Source organism: Oncorhynchus masou, unplaced genomic scaffold (genome assembly GCF_036934945.1).
Source record: "Oncorhynchus masou masou isolate Uvic2021 unplaced genomic scaffold, UVic_Omas_1.1 unplaced_scaffold_2310, whole genome shotgun sequence".
Taxonomy (NCBI): domain Eukaryota; kingdom Metazoa; phylum Chordata; class Actinopteri; order Salmoniformes; family Salmonidae; genus Oncorhynchus; species Oncorhynchus masou.
This window is the reverse complement of record NW_027008776.1, coordinates 27,749-48,295: the sequence shown is the minus strand read 5'-3', so window position 1 is coordinate 48,295 and position 20,547 is coordinate 27,749. Positions and strand designations below refer to the sequence as shown.

The 20,547-nt window shown below is 46.1% G+C and overlaps 1 protein-coding gene across 4 annotated transcripts in view; it reads left to right on the top strand.

Moving 5' to 3' along the window:
* The first annotated feature begins 1,664 nt into the window (after positions 1-1,664).
* The window catches only part of LOC135533274 (mucin-12-like), a 41,374-nt gene continuing 22,491 nt past the window's right edge, over positions 1,665-20,547 (top strand). For all 4 annotated transcript variants that reach the window (XM_064960676.1, XM_064960677.1, XM_064960679.1 and 1 more), the window contains exons 1-13: positions 1,665-1,878; positions 2,003-2,061; positions 7,044-7,155; positions 8,794-8,870; positions 8,964-9,001; positions 9,103-9,185; positions 9,345-9,421; positions 9,582-9,619; positions 9,748-9,830; positions 13,267-13,303; positions 14,480-14,536; positions 15,909-15,974; positions 16,075-20,537. In XM_064960676.1, the coding sequence (XP_064816748.1) occupies positions 1,798-1,878; positions 2,003-2,061; positions 7,044-7,155; positions 8,794-8,870; positions 8,964-9,001; positions 9,103-9,185; positions 9,345-9,421; positions 9,582-9,619; positions 9,748-9,830; positions 13,267-13,303; positions 14,480-14,536; positions 15,909-15,974; positions 16,075-20,537 (5,271 nt within the window). In that variant the 5' untranslated portion in view covers positions 1,665-1,797. The remainder of the gene's footprint in view (positions 1,879-2,002; positions 2,062-7,043; positions 7,156-8,793; positions 8,871-8,963; positions 9,002-9,102; positions 9,186-9,344; positions 9,422-9,581; positions 9,620-9,747; positions 9,831-13,266; positions 13,304-14,479; positions 14,537-15,908; positions 15,975-16,074; positions 20,538-20,547) is intronic.

The following is a 20,547-nucleotide window of genomic DNA, read 5'->3' as shown; positions in this document are numbered from 1 at the left end:
TTCAACAAACATGTTGTATCTATTCCTTATGTCATGTTGGTCCATTCAACAACAATAGAACTATAGGAACCTTGTTTCAACAGGATGTTGTATCTATTCCTTATGTCATGTTGGTCCATTCAACAGCAATAGAACTATAGGAACCTTGTTTCAATGTTGTATCTATTCCTTATGTCATGTTGGTCCATTCAACAGCAATAGAACTATAGGAACCTTGTTTCAATGCTAGCTATCATATATACTTATGTCATGTTGGTCCATTCAACAGCAATAGAACTATAGGAGGGGGCTTTCAACAGGATGTTGTATCTATTCCTGATGTCATGTTGGTCCATTCAACAGCAATAGAACTATAGGAACCTTGTTTCAACAAACAGTTGTATCTATTCCTTATGTCATGTTGGTCCATTCAACAAACAATAGAACTATAGGAACCTTGTTTCAACAGGATGTTGTATCTATTCCTTATGTCATGTTGGTCCATTCAACAACAATAGAACTATAGGAACCTTGTTTCAACAGGATGTTGTATCTATTCCTTATGTCATGTTGGTCCATTCAACAAATAGAACTATAGGAACCTTGTTTCAACAAACATGTTGTATCTATTCCTTATGTCATGTTGGTCCATTCAACAACAATAGAACTATAGGAACCTTGTTTCAACAAACTGTTGTATCTATTCCTTATGTCATGTTGGTCCATTCAACAGCAATAGAACTATAGGAGCCTTGTTTCAACAAACATGTTGTATCTATTCCTTATGTCATGTTGGTCCATTCAACAGCAATAGAACTATAGGAACCTTGTTTCAACAAACATGTTGTATCTATTCCTTATGTCATGTTGGTCCATTCAACAAAATAGAACTATAGGATACCTTGTTTCAACAAGATGTTGTATCTATTCCTTATGTCATGCCATATTGGAACGGTTTTATTGATCATGTCTGTTGGAAAAAAGTTTGGATATTGCCACACGTTTCTTTAAAAATTATTAATAAATATTATCCTGCCAACCACCATATCATGAAGAATTTTTTAAGAAAAATATCAATTCAAATTGTACCTTTTGTCATGACCACCCAGAAACAGTGTTGTATCTTTTTCAGTATTTTATGCATTTAAGGAATCTGTGGCAAGACATCGGTAGATTTATAATCAAACACATTTATGAAGATTTTACACTATTTGTAGAGATGTACTGCTTGGATTCTTTACCTACGATAGAAATAAGTTGAAACAATTAATTTCATTACAGGGCCATATTCACAAATGTAAATTTACAAACAAAACACCACATTTCTTTACATTACAAATATAAATGGAACTTTATTTTAAGACAACTAAATACAACAAATAAACTGTTAGAATGATAAACGTGAAAATATTCCCCTTAAGGTCGTTGTGTAATGTGATAATTGTAACCACCAAGCCCCGCCCCAAGCCCCGCCTCCAGCCCCTCCCCTTGCCCAATTGTCCTTGTGATATTCTTTATATATGCTTGTGTTCCCCCATCTACTTATTGTATTGATTTCTTGTTTATAATAATAATACAAAAATGTAATATATAAAAAAATCTGAAAAAAATATATCGCTAATGTTTGACTTTTTCAGACCGGCATTTCTATAGACAACCCGGTGTATATTTCGGGTCCTGAGTCAACGTGGGACAGTGCGTTTGTGTCATGCCGAATTTGTTGTCAAGTGTTTGTGTTTTTAATGTCAGTAGTTCTATTTTGACATATTTTTGACATTACTTGTGTGGGATATTGGACAGTAACTGTGACGACTTATCATGATGCCGGGGGAGAATCTTTCTAAAATCGCTTCAGGAGCAACTACTGGAGCCTGTCAAAACTGCACTGTGCTTCACCAGGTGAGGAGAAAAGGCTCTGGCTACTGGTCTATACTTGGTTCAAGCCTGGAGAAAAAGATAGTTAGCTAATATTTCACCAAACTATACTGACGGACAATCCATCCTCTTAGGACTCTCATTGTAGAACCTAAACGAATATGTGGCAGCTCTCCTGGTTTTGAAACAGACAACTATTGACTCCGAGTAAGTAACTAACGTTATTAGACTTGTGTGATGAGATGATGCTGTACAGGCCCCTAAAACACAGCTAACTACATATATACTCAGGGTGGGGGGCTATTCAATCAAACAGCTAACTACACATAAACTCAGGGTGAGGGGGCTATTCAATCAAACAGCTAGCTACATATATACTCAGGGTGAGGGGGCTATTCAATCAAACAGCTAACTACATATATACTCAGGGTGGGGGCTATTTACAATCAAACAGCTAGCTACATATATACTCAGGGTGAGGGGGCTGGTTCAATCAAACAGCTAGCTACATATATACTCAGGGTGAGGGGGCTATTCAATCAAACAGCTACTACATATATACTCAGGGTGAGGGGGCTATTCAATCAAACAGCTAACTACATATATACTCTGGGTGACTTCACTATTCAATCAAACAGCTAGCTACATATATACTCAGGGTGAGGGGGCTATTCAATCAAACAGCTAGCTACATATAAGTCTGGGTGACTTCACTATTCAATCAAACAGCTAACTACATATATACTCAGGGTGGGGGCTATTCAATCAAACAGCTGTTTATACTTCAGGGTGGGGGCTATTCAATAAACAGCTAGCTACATAACATACTCAGGGTGAGGGGGCTATTCAATCAAACAGCTAGCTACATAATACTCAGGGTTTTGGGGCTATTACAATCAAACAGCTAACTACATATATAGTCTGGGTGGGGGGTATTCAATCAAACAGCTAACTAATCTGTTTTGACTTCAGGGTGGGGGGCTATTCAATCAAACAGCTAGTTACATATATACTCAGGTGGGGGGCTATTCAATCAAACAGCTAACAACATATATACTCAGGGTGGGGGGCTATTCAATCAAACAGCTAACTACATACATACTTCAGGGTGGCGGGGCTATTCAATCAAACACCACCATAACAAGTCTGTTTTGACTTCACTAACTACATATACTCAGGGTGAGGGGGCTATTCAATCAAACAGCTAACTACATATTACTTCAGGGTGGGGGCTATTCAATATAACACCACCTAACAAGTCTGTACATACTTCAGGGTGGGGGGCTATTCAATCAAACATCTAACTAACTACATACTCAGGGTGGGGGGCTATTCAATCAAACATCTAACTACATATATACTCAGGGGGGGCTATTCAATCAAACAGCCACCATAACAAGTCTGTAACTACATACTTCAGGGTGGTTACAATATAACACCACCTATAACAAGTCTGTTTAGACTTCAATCAAACAAGTCTAACTTATTACTTCACTGGTGGGCTATTCAATAAACACTAACCATAACACTCAGTCTGTTTTGACTTCACTGGTGGGGGGCTATTCAATCAAACAGCTAACTACATATATACTCAGGGTGGGGGGCTTATTCAATCAAACAGCTAACTACATACTCAGGGTAAGGGGGCTATTCAATCAAACAGCTAACTACATATATACAAGTCAGGGTGGGGGGGCCATTCAATCAAACAGCACCATAACAAGTCTACTCACTGGGGGCTATTCAATCAAACCACCATAGTCTGGTTCCCTGAAGTTGAAAACAAACCTGCATTGTCTGAATTCTGATGACAGTTTCATTCCACTTGTCAATAAACATCCAAACAACCAGACACGTCTGTTTTGACTATGCCTGTCTGCAACACATAACACCAGCAGCAACAGTGTTGTCATTGACCCGGTGCCTGGTTTGACAATATAGGACCACCATAACAAGTCTGTCTTGACTCATCTGATGTAGCTGTATAACTGAAAATGACAATGTAAAACACATATGTACTGGCCTACCATGTTGAATGTAACAAGTGGAGTGAATGACTTCATGTTTTAAAAACACCACCACTAATGTAATCTGTTTAACTTCTTTGTTCCCCAGTCACCTGCAAATATCACACCACCATAACAAGTCTGTTTTGACTTTCACTGGTTACAATATAACACCACCATAACAAGTCTGTTTTGACTTCACTTCATTAGGTATCAGCCATTCATAACAAGTCATTTTAGGTCACTGGTTACAATTAACACCATTCATTAGTCTGTTTTGACTTCACTGGTTACAATATAACACCACCATAACAAGTCTGCCATTCACTAGGACTCAGCAATATTAGGACTCAGCCATTCATTAGTCTGTTTTGACTTCACTGGTTACCATTCATATTCCATAACAAGTCTGTTTGACTTCACTGTTTCACTCAGCCATTCATTACTTCAAGGACCACCATAACAAGTCTGTTTTGACATTCACTAGGTTACAATATAACACTCACCATAACAAGTCTGTTTTGACTTCAGCTGGTTACAATATAACACCACCATAACAAGTCTGTTTTGACATTCACTGGACTACAATATAACACCACCATAACAAGTCTGTTTTAGACTTCACTGGTTCAATATAACACCACCATAACAAGTCTGTTTTGACTTCACTGGTGTTCAATATAACACCACCATAACAAGTCTGTTTTTTGACTTCACTGGTTACAATATAACACCACCATAACAAGTCTGTTTTGACTTCACTGGTTACAATATAACACCACCATAACAAGTCTGTTTTGACTTGTCACTGGTTACAATATAACACCACCATAACAAGTCTGTTTTGACTTCACTGGTTACAATATAACACCACCATAACAAGTCTGTTTTGACTTCACTGGTTACAATATAACACCACCATAACAAGTCTGTTTTGACTTCACTGGTTACAATATAACACCACCATAACAAGTCTGTTTTGACTTCACTGGTTACAATATAACACCACCATAACAAGTCTGTTTTGACTTCACTGGTTACAATATAACACCACCATAACAAGTCTGTTTTGACTTCACTGGTTTACAATATAACACCACCATAACAAGTCTGTTTTGACTTCACTGGTTACAATATAACACCACCATAACAAGTCTGTTTTGACTTCACTGGTTTTGAATATAACACCACCATAACAAGTCTGTTTTGACTTCACTGGTTACAATATAACACCACCATAACAAGTCTGTTTTGACTTCACTGGTTACAATATAACACCACCATAACAAGTCTGTTTTGACTTCACTGGTTACAATATAACACCACCATAACAAGTCTGTTTTGACTTCACTGGTTACAATATAACACCACCATAACAAGTCTGTTTTGACTTCACTGGTTACAATATAACACCACCATAACAAGTCTGTTTTGACTTCACTGGTTACAATATAACACCACCATAACAAGTCTGTTTTGACTTCACTGGTTACAATATAACACCACCATAACAAGTCTGTTTTGACTTCACTGGTTACAATATAACACCACCATAACAAGTCTGTTTTGACTTCACTGGTTACAATATAACACCACCATAACAAGTCTGTTTTGACTTCACTGGTTACAATATAACACCACCATAACAAGTCTGTTTTGACTTCACTGGTTACAATATAACACCACCATAACAAGTCTGTTTTGACTTCACTGGTTACAATATAACACCACCATAACAAGTCTGTTTTGACTTCACTGGTTACAATATAACACCACCATAACAAGTCTGTTTTGACTTCACTGGTTACAATATAACACCACCATAACAAGTCTGTTTTGACTTCACTGGTTACAATATAACACCACCATAACAAGTCTGTTTTGACTTCACTGGTTACAATATAACACCACCATAACAAGTCTGTTTTGACTTCACTGGTTACAATATAACACCACCATAACAAGTCTGTTTTGACTTCACTGGTTACAATATAACACCACCATAACAAGTCTGTTTTGACTTCACTGGTTACAGTGGGATGAGAGGTTCAAGGTGATTATGTATTGTACTGACCATTAACAAGTCCTTAGTGGAAGTGACCATTTAGACTTCTATGGCTACCTGACCATTGGAACAGTCTTATCCGGGCTACCTGACCATTAGAATTCATGGGGGTGACCATTAGAATTCTGACCATTAGCCTTATCCACAAGGCTACCTGCCACCCCCATTGGCCCAACAGTCTTATCCACAAGGCCCTGCCACCCCCATTGGCCCAACAGCCTTATCCACAAGGCTACCTGCCACCCCCATTGGCCCAACAGCCTTATCCACAAGGCTACCTGCCACCCCCATTGGCCCAACAGCCTTATCCACAAGGCTACCTGCCACCCCCATTGGCCCAACAGCCTTATCCACAAGGCTACCTGCCACCCCCATTGGCCCAACAGCCTTATCCACAAGTCTACCTGCCACCCCCATTGGCCCAACAGCCTTATCCACAAGGCTACCTGCCACCCCCATTGGCCCAACAGCCTTATCCACAAGGCTACCTGCCACCCCCATTGGCCCAACAGCCTTATCCACAAGGCTACCCAACAGCCTTATCCACAAGCCACCCCCCATTGGCCCAACAGCCTTATCCACAAGGCTACCTGCCACCCCCATTGGCCCAACAGCCTTATCCACAAGGCTACCTGCCACCCCCATTGGCCCAACAGCCTTATCCACAAGCCACCCCACCCCCATTGGCCCAACAGCCTTATCCACAAGGCTACCTGCCACCCCCATTGGCCCAACAGCCTTATCCACAAGGCTACCTGGCACCCCCATTGCACTACTGTCAGTGTTGTTAGAAGTGTTTGTCTGGCTCAGTTGATAGAGCGTAGCGCTGGCAACGCCAGGATAGTGTGTTCAATTCCCAGAACCACCCGTACCTAAAACGTATGCAGGCGTTAATGCGTTGGATAAAAGGCTCTGCTGAATTCCATCATTATGAGGTGTTTTCCTTGACAGTTTGCTTACAGCTTCAGAGATCCCAGAGGTATGACACATTTCACTCCTCTCGTTCCTCTTTACTAAATGCTCTTCTATGTCTTTGTAAGTATTTGACATGTTTTGTAAACGTATATGGTTGACAACATAAAGTTGTTCATTGTTTCTGTCACACAACGTTGTTCCAGGGAGACCAGTAAGCAGCGTATACAACTTGATGATCTGCAGTTGAAAGTAGCTTCTCTGGGAAAGCAACATGCAGAGTACGAAGCCATGCGGGCAGAGCTGGAGGCTAAGCAGGTAAGAGATGTGAAAAGCCCCATTCTACTCATCATGACAGTGTTATGTCCTGGAGAGCTCTAACAGAGCTGTGTCCTATTATCCTGGAGAGCTCTAACAGTGTTGTGTCCTGGAGAGCTCTAACAGTGTTGTGTCCTGGAGAGCTCTAACAGTGCTGTGTCCTATTGTCCTGGAGAGCTCTAACAGAGCTGTGTCCTATTGTCCTGGAGAGCTCTAACAGAGCTGTGTCCTGGAGAGCTCTAACAGTGTTGTGTCCTGGAGAGCTCTAACAGAGTTGTGTCCTATTGTCCTGGAGAGCTCTAACAGAGCTGTGTCCTATTGTCCTGGGGAGCTCTAACAGTGTTGTGTCCTGGAGAGCTCTAACAGAGCTGTGTCCTATTGTCCTGGAGAGCTCTAACAGTGTTGTGTCCTGTTGTCCTGGAGAGCTCTAACAGTGTTGTGTCCTGGAGAGCTCTAACAGAGCTGTGTCCTATTGTCCTGGAGAGCTCTAACAGTGTTGTGTCCTGGAGAGCTCTAACAGTGTTGTGTCCTGGAGAGCTCTAACAGAGCTGTGTCCTATTGTCCTGGAGAGCTCTAACAGAGCTGTGTCCTATTGTCCTGGGGAGCTCTAACAGTGTTGTGTCCTGGAGAGCTCTAACAGAGCTGTGTCCTATTGTCCTGGGGAGCTCTAACAGTGTTGTGTCCTGGAGAGCTCTAACAGAGCTGTGTCCTATTGTCCTGGAGAGCTCTAACAGAGCTGTGTCCTATTGTCCTGGGGAGCTCTAACAGTGTTGTGTCCTGGAGAGCTCTAACAGAGCTGTGTCCTATTGTCCTGGAGAGCTCTAACAGAGCTGTGTCCTATTGTCCTGGGGAGCTCTAACAGTGTTGTGTCCTGGAGAGCTCTAACAGAGCTGTGTCCTGGAGAGCTCTAACAGTGTTGTGTCCTGTTGTCCTGGAGAGCTCTAACAGAGCTGTGTCCTATTGTCCTGGGGAGCTCTAACAGTGTTGTGTCCTGGAGAGCTCTAACAGTGTCCTATTGTCCTGGAGAGCTCTAACAGAGCTGTGTCCTATTGTCCTGGGGAGCTCTAACAGTGTTGTGTCCTGGAGAGCTCTAACAGAGCTGTGTCCTATTGTCCTGGAGAGCTCTAACAGAGCTGTGTCCTATTGTCCTGGGGAGCTCTAACAGTGTTGTGTCCTGGAGAGCTCTAACAGAGCTGTGTCCTATTGTCCTGGAGAGCTCTAACAGTGTTGTGTCCTGTTGTCCTGGAGAGCTCTAACAGTGTTGTCCTGGAGAGCTCTAACAGAGCTGTGTCCTATTGTCCTGGAGAGCTCTAACAGTGCTGTGTCCTGGAGAGCTCTAACAGTCCTGGAGAGCTCTAACAGAGCTGTGTCCTATTGTCCTGGAGAGCTCTAACAGAGCTGTGTCCTATTGTCCTGGGGAGCTCTAACAGTGTTGTGTCAGAGCTCTAACAGTGTGTCCTGGAGAGCTTGTCCTGGAGAGCTCTAACAGAGCTGTGTCCTATTATCCTGGAGAGCTCTAACAGAGTTGTGTCCTATTGTCCTGGAGAGCTCTAACAGAGCTGTGTCCTGGAGAGCTCTAACAGAGTTGTGTCCTATCGTCCTGGAGAGCTCTAACAGAGCTGTGTTTCTGTCCTGTAGAGCGCTGAGAAGTTGTCCCAGCAGCTTTTGGAGGAAGTGGAGAGGCTGAAGGAGCAGAACAACAACACAGAGACTCTGTAAGACTCATCAAGAACATTTTACAACCTATTTAGTTTGGTTCTTGTTCCCGCTGACATCTCTTTCCCTCTCTCTCTCTCTCTGTTCTCCAGAAAGAAGAGACTTGAGGACCAGCTGAAGATGGTAGCAGGTATTGTCTCTGGTTCTACTTTCTGTTGACCGCTGATATACCCACATTGTAATAGTCCACTGTCTGAGGTATGTAACTCAGTGATCCTGTGTATTCTGAAGAGACAACAGAGAAGCAGTGTGTGGATAATGTCCAGCTGAGACAGGAGAAGACGGCACTGCAGAAAGACCTGCTGAAAACACAGGTAACTGTGTTATCGAACGGGACAATAAACCCTCCTCGTTCTGACTCTTATCCGATGTTTGTCTGCGTGGTTTCAACCCACTGAACTCAGAACCATGGTGAAGTGTTGGTGGCAGAGTGTTTAGTCCGGTGATGATTTGACGTGTGTTTGTCTTGTCAGGTGTCGTTGAAGACATGCCAGAAGGTAGCAGAGGAAGTGCAGCGGTTGAAGGAGGACAACGCCAGGACATCCGTTCTGTAAGGGGTTTCACCGAACACTAAAACAACAAGTGGATGGAATAAGTCATGGTGTTGCTGTACTGTAATTTGTAAGTCGCTCTGGATAAGAGCGTCTGCTAAATGACTTAAATGTAAATGTAAATGTACTCATGTTTCTACCTTCTGATTTCACCAACAGAAAATACGACCTGGAAAAACAACTTGTACTGTTTCAAGGTTGATATTACTTTTTATTATCTGCTAGTCTGTGGGAAACATCATTTACAATATTCCTATTGTGATCTGTCACACAGCCTTTATCTGCCTTGTCTTATTGGCGATGTGCCTGGGTTGTTCTGTTTTAGATTCTCAACTCAAGCAAGAGCGTGACATTACCAGGCTGAAAACAGAGAAGATTGTACTGGAGAACAAGCTTCTACATCTTCAGGTTTGCATGTTCTCCCTACTTCCACTCACGCTACAACCAGCCCCGCCGCTGCTCCTCCTCAGACTGACCATCAGCTAGAAGACTGTGTCCCCTTTTCTCAGCGGAGGGAGGGAGAGCAGAGGGACGGAGGCAGCTCTAGGCTCCCTCCCTCCCTCCCTCAGACTGACCATCAGCTAGAAGACTGTGTCCCCTTTTCTCAGCGGAGGGAGGGAGAGCAGAGGGAGGGAGAGCAGAGGGACGGTGAGGCAGGTGAGAGGCAGCTCTACCGCTGCTCCCTCCCTCCCTCAGACTGACCATCAGATGCAGGACAGCAGTCCAGTAAAAATAGTAATACAACACATGATCTATTTCCAGAAAATATATTTTCTAAGTGGTCTGAGAAGAATAACATTGGAAGGGTAATTCAAGCAAAGCCAATATGCAGTGATAATGTATTGGGTCTATAGTCTAGCATAGCCAATATGCAGTGATAATGTACTGGGTCTATAACCTATGAGCATAGCCAATAAGATAATGTATTGGGCCTACTGAGCATAGCCAATATGCAGGGATAATGTATTGGGCCTACTGAGCATAGCCAATATGCAGGGATAATGTATTGGGCTACTGAGCATAGCCAATATGCAGTGATAATGTATTGGGTCTATAACCTACTGAGCATAGCCAATATGCAGGGATAATGTATTGGGCCTACTGAGCATAGCCAATATGCAGGGATAATGTATTGGGCCTACTGAGCATAGCCAATATGCAGGGATAATGTATTGGGCCTACTGAGCATAGCCAATATGCAGTGATAATGTATTGGGCCTACTGAGCATAGCCAATATGCAGGGATAATGTATTGGGCCTACAGAGCATAGCCAATATGCAGTGATAATGTATTGGGCCTATAGCCTACTGAGCATAGCCAATATGCAGGGATAATGTATTGGGCCTACTGAGCATAGCCAATATGCAGGGATAATGTATTGGGCATAGCCAATATGCAGTGATAATGCATAGCATAGCAATATGCAGTGATAATGTATTGGGCCTATAGCCTGAGCATAGCCAATATGCAGGGATAATGTATTGGGCCTACTGAGCATAGCCAATATGCAGGGATAATGTATTGGGCCTACTGAGCATAGCCAATATGCAGGGATAATGTATTGGGCCTGAGCATAGCCAATATGCAGGGATAATGTATTGGGCCTAGCATAGCCAATATGCAGGGATAATGTATTGGGCCTATAGCCTATAGCCAATATGCAGGGATAATGTATTGGGCCTACTGAGCATAGCCAATATGCAGGGATAATGTATTGGGCCTATGCAGGGATAATGTATTGGGCCTACTGAGCATAGCCAATATGCAGGGATAATGTATTGGGCCTACTGAGCATAGCCAATATGCAGGGATAATGTATTGGGCCTACTGAGCATAGCCAATATGCAGGGATAATGTATTGGGCCTATGCAGGGATAATGTATTGGGCCTACTGAGCATTGCCAATATGCAGGGATAATGTATTGGGCCTATAGCCTACTGAGCATAGCCAATATGCAGGGATAATGTATTGGGCCTATAGCAAGAATTAAGACAAAAAAAAACAGAACTTGAGCATGCATAACTATCACCCCCCCATTGTAAATACTTTGTAGAGACACCTTTTGCAGCAATTACAGCTGCAAGTCTCTTGGTATGTCTTGATAAGCTTGGCACATCTAGCCACTGGGATTTTTGGCCATTCTTCAAGGCAAAACTGCTCCGGCTCCTTCAAGTTGGATGGGTTCCGCTGGTGTACAGCGATCTTTAAGTCATACCACAGATTCTCAATTGGATTGAGGTCTGGGCTTTGACTCGGCCATTCCAAGACATTTAAATGTTTCCTCTTAAACCACTCGAGTGTTGCTTTAACAGTATGCTTAGGGTTATTGCCCTGCTGGAAGTTGAACCTCCGTCCCAGTCTTAAATCTCTGGAAGACTGAAACAGGTTTCCCTCATTCCTTCAGTACTGACTAGGTTCCCAGTCCCTGCAGATGAAAAACATCCCCACAGCATGATGCTACCACCACCATGCTTCACTGTGGATGTTGTCCTCGGGGTGATGAGAGGTGTTTGGTTTACACCAGACATAGCATTTTCCTTGATGGCCAAAAAGCTCAATTTTAGTCTCATCTGACTAGAGTACCTTCTTCCATATGTTTGGGGAGTTTCCCACATGCCTTTTGGTGAACAACAAACGTGTTAGCTTATTTCTTTCATTTAGCAATGGCTTTTTTTGGCCACTCTTCCATAAAGCCCATCTCTGTGGAGTGTACGGCTTAAAGTGGTCCTATGGACAGATACTCCAATCTCCGCTGTGGAACTTTGCAGCTCCTTCAGGGTCATCGTTGTTGCCCTCCTTGCCTGGTCTGTGAGTTTTGGTGGGGGGCCCTCTCTTGGCAGGTTTGTTGTGGTGCCATATTCTTCATATTCACATTTATAATCATGTATTTAATGGTGCTCCGTGGGATGTTCAAAGTTCCTGATATTTATTATAACCCAACCCTGATCTGTACTTCTCCACAACTTTATCCCTGACCTGTTTGGAGAGCTCCTTGGTCTTCATGGTGCCACTTGCTTGGTGGTGCCCCTTGCTTAATGGTGGTGCCCCTTGCTTGGTGGTGCCCCTTGCTTGGTGGTGCCCCTTGCTTAATGGTGTTGCAGACACTAGGGCCTTTCAGAACAGGTGTATGTATACTGAGATCATGTGGCAATTAGATTGCACACAGGTGGACTTTATTTAACTAATTACGTGACTTCTGGAGGTAATTGGTTGCACCAGATCTTATTTAGGGGCTTCATAACAAAGGGGAGGGGCTTCATAACAGGGGGGGGGCTTCATAGCAAAGGGGAGGGGCTTCATAGCAAAGGGGAGGGGCTTCATAGCAAAGGGGAGGGGCTTCGTAGCAAAGGGGAGGGGCTTCATAGTAAAGGGGGGGCTTCATAGTAAAGTGGGTGAATACATATGAACGCACCACTTTTCAGGTTTTATTTTTTATAGTTTGAAAGTGTTATTTTTCATTTCACTTCAACAATTTGGACTATTTTGTGTTTGTCCATTCCTTGAAATCCAAATAAAAATCAATTTAAATTACAGGTTGCAACAAATGAGGAAAAACGCCAAGGGAGATGAATACTCTTGCAAGGCGCTGTATAATGTATTGGGCCAATAGTCTACTGCTCAAACCTCATTGCTACAGAACTGTTTTTAATTGGTTATGTTTTTTAAAGTCATGTTTAAAAATAAGCAAAGCGGTAGATCTCAGCTTGCATTTTGACTCAGTGATCTTGACTCAGAAAAGGTTGGTGACCACTGTTGTAGAGTGTTAGAGACTTTCCCATTGGCTGTAGTATCAACTGTAAAGTGTTTTGAAACGGTCTGATTGGACCCTCTTTCTGTTCCAGGAACGACTAGAGAAACTGGAGACGGAGAAGAATAAAGGTAACAGTGCTGTTCATAGCAGTAGTGGTAGTTGAGTAGTGGTAGTAGTATCAGTAGTAGTAGTAGTGGTAGTTGAGTAGTGGTGGTTGAGTAGTGGTAGTAGAGGTAGTAGTAGTAGTAGTGGTAGTTGAGTAGTGGTAGTTGAGTAGTGGTAGTTGAGTAGTGGTAGTTGAGTAGTGGTAGTTGAGTAGTGGTAGTTGAGTAGTGGTAGTTGAGTAGTGGTAGTTGAGTAGTGGTAGTTGAGTAGTGGTAGTTGAGTAGTGGTGGTTGAGTAGTGGTAGTAGTGGTAGTAGTAGTATCAGTAGTAGTAGAGTAGTGGTGGTTGAGTAGTGGTAGTTGAGTAGTGGTAGGTGAGTAGTAGTAGTGGTATTTGAGTAGTGGTAGTTGAGTAGTGGTAGTTGAGTAGTAGTGGTAGTAGTAGTAGTAGTAGTAGTAGAAGTGGTAGGTGAGTAGTGGTAGTTGAGTAGTGGTAGTTGAGTAGTGGTAGTTGAGTAGTGGTAGTGGTAGTAGTAGTGGTGGTTGAGTAGTGGTAGTTGAGTAGTGGTAGTTGAGTAGTGGTAGGTGAGTAGTGGTAGTTGAGTAGTGGTAGTAGTAGTGGTAGTTGAGTAGTGGTAGTAGTAGTAGAAGTAGTAGTAGAAGTGGTAGTAGTAGAAGTGGTAGTGGTGGTAGTAGTAGTAGTAGTAGTGGTAGTAGTAGTAGAAGTGGTAGTAGAAGTGGTAGTGGTAGTAGTAGTAGAAGTGGTAGTAGTAGTAGTAGTAGTAGTAGCAGTATCAATAGTAGTAGTAGCAGTATCAATAGTAGTAGCAGTAGTAGTAGTAGTAGTAGTAGCAGTAGTAGTAGCAGTATCAAAAGTAGTAGCAGTAGTAGTAGTAGTAGTAGTAGTAGTAGTAGTAGTATCAGTAGTAGTAGCAGTAGTAGTATCAGTAGTAGTAGTATCAGTAGTAGTATTAGTAGCAGTAGTAGTAGTATCAGTAGTAGCAGTAGGTGGTACAAAGTATGTAGTATTAGTAGCAGTAGTAGTAGTATCAGTAGTAGCAGTATTGGCAGTAGTAGTATTAGCAGTAGTAGTATTAGCAGTAGTAGTAGCAGGATCAGTAGTTGTATCAGTAGTTGTAGCAGTATCAGTAGTAGTATCACAGCGTTTTGTTAATTAAGTTCAATCTTGTCTTTGTTCAGTATTAAAGAGCACATCAACTCAAGCAACGGCACCTGAAGAAACACAGGTGGACAAAGGTATGTTTTTATTACACTATAACCCAGGTTGATACCACACACTAATACCTTTGGGGCGACAGGTAGCCTAGGGGTTAGAGTGTTGGGCCAGTAACCGAAAGGTTGCTGGATCGAATCCCCGAGCTGACAAGGTAAAAAATCTGCCGTTCTGCCCCAGTTAACCCATTGTTCCCCGGTAGGCCGTCATTGTAAATAAGAATTTGTTCTTAACTGACTTACCAAGTTAAATAAAATTAAAAACCTACAGTCATCATGGTGTTGGTTAGGTGTAGTACCTACAGTTGTCACGGTGTTGTATAGTACCTACAGTCATCAGTGTTGTATAGTACCTACAGTCGTCACGGTGTTGTATAGTACCTACAGTCGTCACAGTGTTGTATAGTACCTACAGTCGTCACGGTGTTGTATAGTACCTATAGTCGTCACGGTGTTGTATAGTACCTATAGTCGTCACGGTGTTGTATAGTACCTATAGTCGTCACGGTGTTGTATAGTACCGACAGTCGCCACGGTGTTGTATAGTACCGACAGTCATCACGGTGTTGTATAGTACCTACAGTCATCATGGTGTTGGTTAGGTGTAGTACCGACAGTCGTCACGGTGGGGTGTAGTACCTACAGTCGTCATGGTGTTGTATAGTACCTACAGTCGTCATGGTGTTGATACGTTGGGGTGTAGTACCTACAGTCGTCACGGGGGGGTGTTGTACCTACAGTCGTCACGGGGGGGGTGTAGTACCTACAGTCGTCGCGGTGGGGTGTAGTACCTACAGTCGTCACGGTGGGTGTAGTACCTACAGTCGTCACGGTGGGGTGTAGTACCAACAGTCGTCACGGTGGGGTGTAGTACCAACAGTCATCACGGTATTGTATAGTACCTACAGTCGTCACGGTGGGGTGTAGTACCTACAGTCGTCACGGGGGGGTGTAGTACCAACAGTCATCACGGTATTGTATAGTACCTACAGTCGTCACGGTGGGGTGTAGTACCTACAGTCGTCACGGTGGGGTGTAGTACCTACAGTCGTCACGGTGGGGTGTAGTACCTACAGTCGTCATGGTGTTGATACGGTATTGTATAGTACCTACAGTCGTCATGGTATTGTATAGTACTTACAGTCGTCACGGTGGGGTGTAGTAGCTACAGTCGTCACGGTGGGGTGTAGTACCTACAGTCGTCACGGTGGGGTGTAGTACCTACAGTCGTTACGGTGGGGTGTAGTACCTACAGTCATCACGGTGGGGTGTAGTACCTACAGTCGTCATGGTGTTGATACGGTATTGTATAGTACCTACAGTCGTCATGGTGTTGATACGGTATTGAATAGTACCTACAGTCGTCATGGTGTTGATACGGTGGTTTGTTTTACAGAGAAGATCCAGAGGCTGCTGGAGGATCTATGGGTGTGTGTAGCTCCTCCCTCATCACACCTCCCTGGTATGTATTCAAGATGCATTGTTATGATGTCATATGATATAATGGACCTCCCCTTGTTACAACAGACCAGAATATCATTATGTCTTTGTCTCACTCACAGCCAGGAGGAAACAGCAGTTAAAGGAGCACCTACAAGACTGCAGGACAGTTGAACCCCACAGACCTGACAGTGACCCGCCAGGCCACGGACCCAGCAGGAACAGTGACCCGCCAGGCCACGGACCCAGCAGGAACAGTGACCCGCCAGGCCACGGACCCAGCAAGAACAGTGACCCGCCAGGCCACGGACCCAGCAAGAACAGTGACCCGCCAGGCCACGGACCCAGCAGGAACAGTGACCCGCCAGGCCACGGACCCAGCAGGAACAGTGACCCGCCAGGCCACGGACCCAGCAGGAACAGTGACCCGCCAGGCCACGGACCCAGCAAGAACAGTGACCCGGCAGGACACGGACCCGGCAGGAACAGTGACCCGCCAGGCCACGGACCCAGCAGGAACAGTGACCCGGCAGGACACGGACCCGGCAGGAACAGTGACCCGCCAGGCCATGGACCCGGCAGGAACAGTGACCCGGCAGGACACGGACCCGGCAGGAACAGTGACCCGCCAGGCCATGGACCTGGCAGGAACAGTGACCCGGCAGGCCATGGCCCCTCAAGGAACAGTGACCCGTCAGGTCATGGACCCAGCAGGAACAGTGACCCGCTAGGCCCTGGTCCCGGTAGGAACAGTGACCCGCCAGGCCCTGGTCCCGGTAGGAACAATGACCTGGCAGGTCATGGACCCGGCAGGAACATTGACCCGCCAGGCCATGAACATAGTAGATCAGTTGAGGAGATCCTGGACTGGTTCAGGCCGCTGCCCCCTGTCCTCTCCCCCTTACCCTGCTCCTCAGCTCAGGAGAGTTTGGATGATGTCTTGGAGTCCAGAGCTCGAGGGACCAGATCTCCTCTAGAGAACAGAAACCACTCTGTCTACACTACAGGACCAGCCAATCAGACAGCAGGACAGCAGCCTGGACCAGCCAATCAGACAGCAGGACATAAAACTGGACCAGCCAATCAGATGGCCCTTGTTTTGGCAGGACAACAGCCTGCAGACTCCTCAGTGGAACTACCATCAGACAGAATTAATTTTACTCCGAGAGAAAGCCCTGTTTCAGACAGCACTAATTCTATTCTGAGACAAAGCCCTGATCTGGCCACCGGGACCTCAGGAGAGACAGAGATGAACAGTGTGGCTGTCTGTGAACATGAAGACATGCAGGTAGAACCAGCTGCTGAAACCATCCAGTCCCCATCAGGAGAGACTCAAACCTCATCTAATGATCTACCGTCCTTTACCAAAGCCACAGAGTGTCTCCCAAACTCAGTAGAGCATCCAGGCAACCTCTCTGTCCATACTGGGGGCGTTCAGAACTCACTCACCCAAACACAAGGAGAAGAAGTGCAGGACTTCTCACCAGACATGACAGAGATGGATGTTGAGACTAACCCGTGTTATAATGGCTGTGTCTTGGCGGGTCAGAGCATCAACCATGGGGACTCAGAGAAAGTAGAAAGCATTAAAGATCAGTCAGGAGAGGCCAGCGTGGCTCAAACTCCCTCCACTAAACAGCTGAAACCCAGTCTTCTGGTTGAGTTTTCTGCGGAGACAGTGACTGGTCCAGAACAACTGCCTGAATGGGCTCCTAACACTCAATGTAACACAACTGATCAGAAAGCAGCTCCTCAAGCATGTCCCCATAAACAAGACCGGTTGTTTACAGGCCAGGAATCAGATAAAGACAATGAAGAGGGTTTCTCTTGGAAACAGGTTGATGTACTGTTCCCCCCCAGTCACCCTGCAGAAGGACTGGCCTCCCCCAGTCACCCTACAGAAGGACTGGCCTCCCCCAGTCACCCTACAGAAGGACTGGCCTCCCCCAGTCACCCTACAGAAGGACTGGCCTCCCCCAGTCACCCTACAGAAAGACTGGCCTCCCCCAGTCACCCTACAGAAAGACTGGCCTCCCCCAGTCACCCTACAGAAGGACTGGCCTCCCCCAGTCACCCTACAGAAGGACTGGCCTCCCCCAGTCACCCTGCAGAAGGACTGGCCTCCCATAGTCACCCTACAGAAAGACTGGCCTCCCCCAGTCACCCTACTGAAGGACTGGCCTCCCATAGTCACCCTACAGAAAGACTGGCCTACCCCAGTCACCCTACAGAAGGACTGACCTCCCCCAGTCACCCTACAGAAGGACTGGCCTCCCCCAGTCACCCTACTGAAGGACTGGCCTCCCCCAGTCACCCTGCAGAAGGACTGGCCTCCCCCAGTCACCCTACAGAAGGACTGGCCTCCCCCAGTCACCCTACAGAAGGACTGGCCTCCCCCAGTCACCCTGCAGAAGGACTGGCCTCCCCCAGTCACCCTACAGAAGGACTGGCCTCCCCCAGTCACCCTGCAGAAGGACTGGCCTCCCCCAGTCACCCTGCAGAAGGACTGGCCTCCCCCAGTCACCCTGCAGAAGGACTGGCCTCCCCCAGTCACCCTACAGAAGGACTGGCCTCCCCAAGTCACCCTACAGAAGGACTGGCCTCCCCCAGTCACCCTACAGAAGGACTGGCCTCCCCCAGTCACCCTGCAGAAGGACTGGCCTCCCCCAGTCACCCTACAGAAGGACTGAAGGATGTAGGTATAGTATCAACAGTCATCACGGTGCATTCCTCTGGGGCAGAGGAATCATCATCTGAACAGAAGTCTCTGGCACCTCTGACAAAAACAAGTGTCCACATCTCTCCTGACAGTTTAATGAGCTCTGTAAAGAACGTAGAGAACTGTACTACGACATCTGAACTCCATGAAGACATCCAGGCAACACAACCCAATGCTCAGAGTAGCAGAAACCATACAGTTTGCAAGAGGTTACATAGTCCCATATGTCTTTCCCCTGTGGTGAACGTGAAGCTCCTGAGATCTGGAACACAACCGAAGAGGATGAATGGAAGGAAAGATGCTGAAGACTCAGGGTCTGACGTTAGGAATCCGCCGTCTCCTACGGAGTTACAGAGTGACGAGCCTTTGAACAACGGTATGCTGAAAGATTGTGATCGCCCAGTCCATGTTCTACAACACCAGGATATGAAAGCTGACCGTAAGCGTCCTACAACCACCGACTGCATCTCTGAGTCAAGGTCTGAGTCCCAGCTGACAGATGAAGGGTCTGAGAAACTAGGTGGGAAAGACCAGACTGAGATGATCAGTACTAGAAGTGGGCGTGTCAGGAAGAGTCTTGTTAGATCAAACGCAGTCCAAACCAGCTCAGTGAAAGACGGCGCGGCTCCCGGGGACGGAGCGGCTGCCGGGGACGGAGCGGCTGCCGGGGACGGAGCGGCTCCCGGGGACGGAGCGGCTCCCGGGGACGGAGCGGCTGCCGGGGACGGAGCGGCTCGCGGGGACGGAGCGGCTCGCGGGGACGGAGCGGCTCCCGGGGACGGAGCGGCTCCCGGGGACGGCGCGGCTCCCGGGGACGGCGCGGCTCCCGGGGACGGAGCGGCTCCCGGGGACGGCCAGGAAACGACCACCCTTTCATGTAAAGTCATTATTGAAAGACTCAGCCCTGACATGAGTGAAGGGATCAGGCCAGCAGACTTGCCTGTGGGCCACTCCCCAGAACCTACATGGAAAGTTCCCATTGGGAAGGTTCGCTTTGAAATGGGTCCTCCGCTACCTCCTCTTCTGATGCCTCTCACTGTAACTCCTCCGAGACCGGTAAAACCTGGCAATCCAAGACAGGTGATTGGTAAACTGTCCTTTCCCTCACCAATGGAAGGGCCTGTTTCCCCTGTGGGGTCCCAAACAGCACCTGATGGTCAGATGTTGAGCTCCCCGTCTCGAACCACCCCTTCCTCACCACTACAGTTTGGTTCAGCCACTCCTAAACACGCTGTTCCTGTTCCAGGGAGACTTCCTGCCTTCAGCCCCTCCTCTTCCTCCACTAGTCCCGCCCAGGAGAACTCCATGAGGATTCTAGACAGCATGTATCCAGAAATGTCTGCCCGTGCCTGGACTCTCGGTATCCTCCGAGGAAACCTCTCTATGTCTTCTGCTGAGACAGGGACCACACCTTCCAGCTCTGTCAGTCAGATATCTGGCTTCAAAACCATCAACTCCTCGTCCACGGCTTTCACCAAAACAGAGCAAAGAGGGAAGCGAAGTGGAGTCAACATGCTTCTACCAAAGAGTGCCAAAAGACTGAGGCTGGATAACTGCTCCCCCGGCCCTGCTGGGGCGACGGCCGGCCCTGCTGCGAAGGGGATATCCTCCACGACATCAGCCAGTCCTGACCCACTACTCAGGACACCTCAACATGGGAGTTCTTCACAGCCTACAGAGAAGGAGAAAGTGTTTGGGAAACCAGCAGGCGAATCCTCCATATCCCAGGCCTTAGAGAAGATAGCAGCCCAGTGTTTTGACCTCTTGCCTGTCATCAAGAGTCACCTGTTTGTTGGGAATCTGTCTAGGAAGCCTGTGTTACGGAATGAGGAGAAGGAGGTCCTCTCTGAGTTCTCAGACAATCAGGTTAGTCACA